At 26.7% G+C, this 3,942-nt stretch overlaps 1 protein-coding gene across 2 annotated transcripts in view; it reads right to left on the bottom strand.

Annotated features, from left to right (window-relative positions):
- The window catches only part of nemy (no extended memory), a 255,502-nt gene that overhangs the window by 7,426 nt on the left and 244,134 nt on the right, over positions 1–3,942 (bottom strand). Inside the window, exon 5 of one of the 2 annotated variants that reach the window (XM_067050277.1) lies at positions 2,069–2,209. In XM_067050277.1, the coding sequence (XP_066906378.1) occupies positions 2,069–2,209 (141 nt within the window). Of the gene's footprint in view, positions 1–2,064; positions 2,210–3,942 lie in introns of those variants that run through there. The other variant, XM_067050278.1, reaches the window with a different exon arrangement.

Here is a 3,942-nt window from a genome sequence, read left to right as displayed (position 1 = left end):
TTGATCGCCCTGAATAAAAATCTAATCTAATCTAATGATTTTGATTAAACTCGGTGAATCAATGAGCAATTAGGAGCTGTTTAATACCAAATTGGTCTTATTTTCATTATAATCCACTAACAGGGCTTAAATACCAAGTTTTCAAAACATCTTCCTCTAGAGTACCTTTAAAATAAAAAAAAAATTATTTGTTACTTTGGAAGGAAGTAATGTAACCCCAGAGGGCTCCCAAACTTACAGGGCTAACTCATGGCTACAGTGAAAAAAAAATTATCTGTCACAGCCGGATTCGAATCCAGGTCCTTGAACCTAGTAGCAAAGTGCCTTACCAATGAGCTACGCACTTTCCAAAAGTACCTTTAAGTTTGTTTATTTAAAAAAAAAATGATCATTTTTCATTACTAACATTAATAAAAATGTATAAATTCATAATATTACAGGTCATCTTTGTAGCGTATATTTTTAACTTTTTAAACATTTTCTAAAACATTTGTCGTCACCCTCTTATACGTTTTCCTCTTTTTAATAAGTTTTTAAATATTTTCTATTTCTTATTATTACCCATTCAAATAACTATACGTATTCTCACCTTCCAACAACTTTGTCATCTTTGTAACGTATTTTTTAACATTTTCTAAAACCATTTGTCATCACCATCTTATACGCTTTCCTCTTTTAAATATTTTCTACTTGTTATTTTTGTAATGTATTCTCACCTTCCAGTAATCTCGTCATCTTTGTAACATACTTTTTAACTCTGGGTCTTACCGCACACACCGCTAAGCTTACTTAGTTTCCCGATTTCTTACTTGCAGATGAGCTCTTTGTCTTATTCTCTTTTTTCCTATCTTTCTTTTACCCCCTTCTCGTTCTCTATTCTTTTCTTAATTTTCCTTACCCCACGTTATTTGTTATGTTCACCAAATATTAGTATTGTTATGTTTTCTATTTACTTCTTTTGCCTAACTTAACTTAATATTTTGTTTCTTTATTCTATTATTATGGTTACATATTTCATTAAAAATTAAAAAAAAAAATATCTGTACCACTACAACCTATAGAGAGTCAGGGGTTCAGTACTTTGTAAGGATGTACTATTACTAAAACAACAGTTGTGCAAGGAGGTGATTTTCATATTTCATTAGTTACATATATATTCTTTCTCTCAATTTTATTTTATTATTTTTTTTTTCTTTCCATCATTTTAGTTTTTAAATTATTAATAAACTAAAATATTCATATTTCTTTGCATTATAAAACTTAAAATTTTTATTTCCTATATATACATTTTATTTTCCACTTCTTTCATCACTTTATTTTTATTATGTGTCATTCAGTTTATATTTTCTTTTTTTATATTTTTTGTATTCATTGGTTGTTATCTTTTTCTCTGATCTTAGCCCTGATGAAGGCTAGAAATTCTGGCCGAATCGTTGGCATTATTAAATAAGTTCTTACAGCTTATTTGTGTTATATTCTGACCGCACCCCCAACCATCTTCTCCACATATATATTATCCACTATCAATTATCTTCTCATCAAAATATTACAGAATTTTAGAAATAACTAAAGAAGAAAAAATAAATACAACTGATATAAACAGGAAATGCTAAGATCATCCTATCTTTCCCCTTTCCATGACGGCTTCATTATATTTTGTTAAACTGTTGGGTCCTTTAAAATATAAAATTTATATTTCTTACTACCACCTTAAGAAACCCTAAAATACTAATTTCTATAGAAACAGAAAAATAAAAAATTTTTATTCAAAACTTTTGGCTTCCCTGATCTTAAGATTTTTTTTTTCCAAATCAGTGTTAACTTCAATATGAGCTCACTAATTTACATAAAACTTGGGGATGTTAGTTGGTTAGTAAGTGAAAGTTGTGTGATTCGTGCACTGTATCGGGTTTTGTTTTTGTTTAAAAGGTTTTTAAATCGGTCTTTACACCATAATTAGGAAACAGGGTAGCTGAGTGAGTAAAGCACTGTGATACTAACTCCTGGGACCCATGTTCATAGTACAACAAATTTAATATATCTTTCTATTATGAAATTGTTATTTTACCTTTCTGACAGATATGATAATGGCTTAACGCGGAGAGTCTCCCTGCGCACTGCATATGAAATAAGGATGATTAGAGCAATTAGAACCAATGCCAGAGCGTTCATGATGATTGCTTCTTGTGGCCACTGGCTATAGTCGGCCCTGAAACGACAGAAAGAATCGATTAGTAAATTTATTAATGATATTTTAAAAACATGTATATACATATTGTACACATTTGCATCATTGCAGCTCAGCTTTATACAGAAATGAGAATGTGTGTTTGGGTGTGCATAAAAAAAAAGAACACAACAAGAAGCATAATTTACATTCTATGATACATTTCATTATCTTATTAATGGAATCATCAATTGGATTTTATTTTGTTATATTATATCATATTGTATAAAGTAACTTTTATTCTACTTTGATAAATGTCTTAAATGAAAGAAAAATATTGAGTGAATATTATGCTTAATATAATACAACCGATAATAAACGAGCAATTTTATAAATCCTTAACCTTGATTAATTAAATTTTTATATTTATATCTCAATCACATAATTATATCAATTAAAAATAATTTTATAAAGGTTTTTAATTAATAAAACTCAGGTTTTAACACTAAAACCTGAGTAACACGAGATGTGTTAATTAAAAGTAAATAATTTACAATTGAGGTAATTTCCATAAGAAATATAACCAATAATAAGTAAACAAATTTATTAATTCTTAACATTATTTAATTAGTCATATTTATGTCATATATGTATATATACTGATAAAATTGATTTTATAAAGATTTTAATTAATATAAAATCAAGTTTAAATAATTAACAACAACAACATAAGGCGTATTTATTTTTAATAAATAATTCACTATTGTGGTAATTTCCGTAATAAAATGTATTCAACAATAAACAAACAATTTTATTAATCCCCATCATTAATTAATTAACTTGTCATATTTATATTTCAATCAGATAATTATATCAATAAAAATAATTTTATAAATTTGTTTCAATTAATAAAACTCAGGTTTTAACACTAAAACCTAAGTAAAAGAAGGTGTATTTATTTAAAGTAAATAATTTACGATTAAGATAATTTCTGTAATAAAATATAGCTGATAATACATACACAGATTTATTAATCCTTAACATTAATTAATATGTCATATTTACATCTTAATCACATATTCATACTGATAAAATTTATTTTATAAAGATTTTAATTTTTTTAATTAATATAAAATCAAGTTTATACAATTAACCATAACAGAACGAAATGAATTTATTTTAAATTAATAATTTAAGATAGAGGTGATTTCTGCAATAAAATATATCTGATTATAAATAAACGATTTTATTAATCCTCAACATTGATTGATTAACTTGTCAGTAACACAAGGTGCATTAATATATAAATGAATAATGATTGAGGATATTTCTAAAATTAACTCGGTACAATGTTTTTGAAACTGAGATTTAAGTTTACAATGAGTTTCAGGGGCATAATTTTCATATTTCAATCCAATGTTAAAAAAAAATTTAAATTTTATAAAAAAAAAAATTAGCATGTGTACCGCCACAACCTAAGAAGGGTCAAGGGCTCAGTACATCATAAAGAAGAACTGTTACTTGTAAAGTGGTAGTGCAAGGAGGTGATTTGTTCATAATCACACTCAACCACCAGATTTAAAAAAAATTAATTTTATTTTATGCTTCGAGAAGTTTGTTGGGGGGTGCGGTCAGCAAAGAACAACATAAATAAACAAAACCATATTTATTTATTTTATGCCAACGTTTCGACCTGAGTTTCAGGTCTTCATCAGGGCTATAGAACAAAAGAGATAACAACAACATTTTGAGTAACATACAATTGAAAAGGAATA

This window comes from Halyomorpha halys, unplaced genomic scaffold (genome assembly GCF_000696795.3).
Source record: "Halyomorpha halys isolate HHAL.00 unplaced genomic scaffold, Hhal_1.1 Scaffold60.1, whole genome shotgun sequence".
NCBI lineage: Eukaryota > Metazoa > Arthropoda > Insecta > Hemiptera > Pentatomidae > Halyomorpha > Halyomorpha halys.
This window is presented reverse-complemented; position numbering and strand designations above follow the sequence as displayed.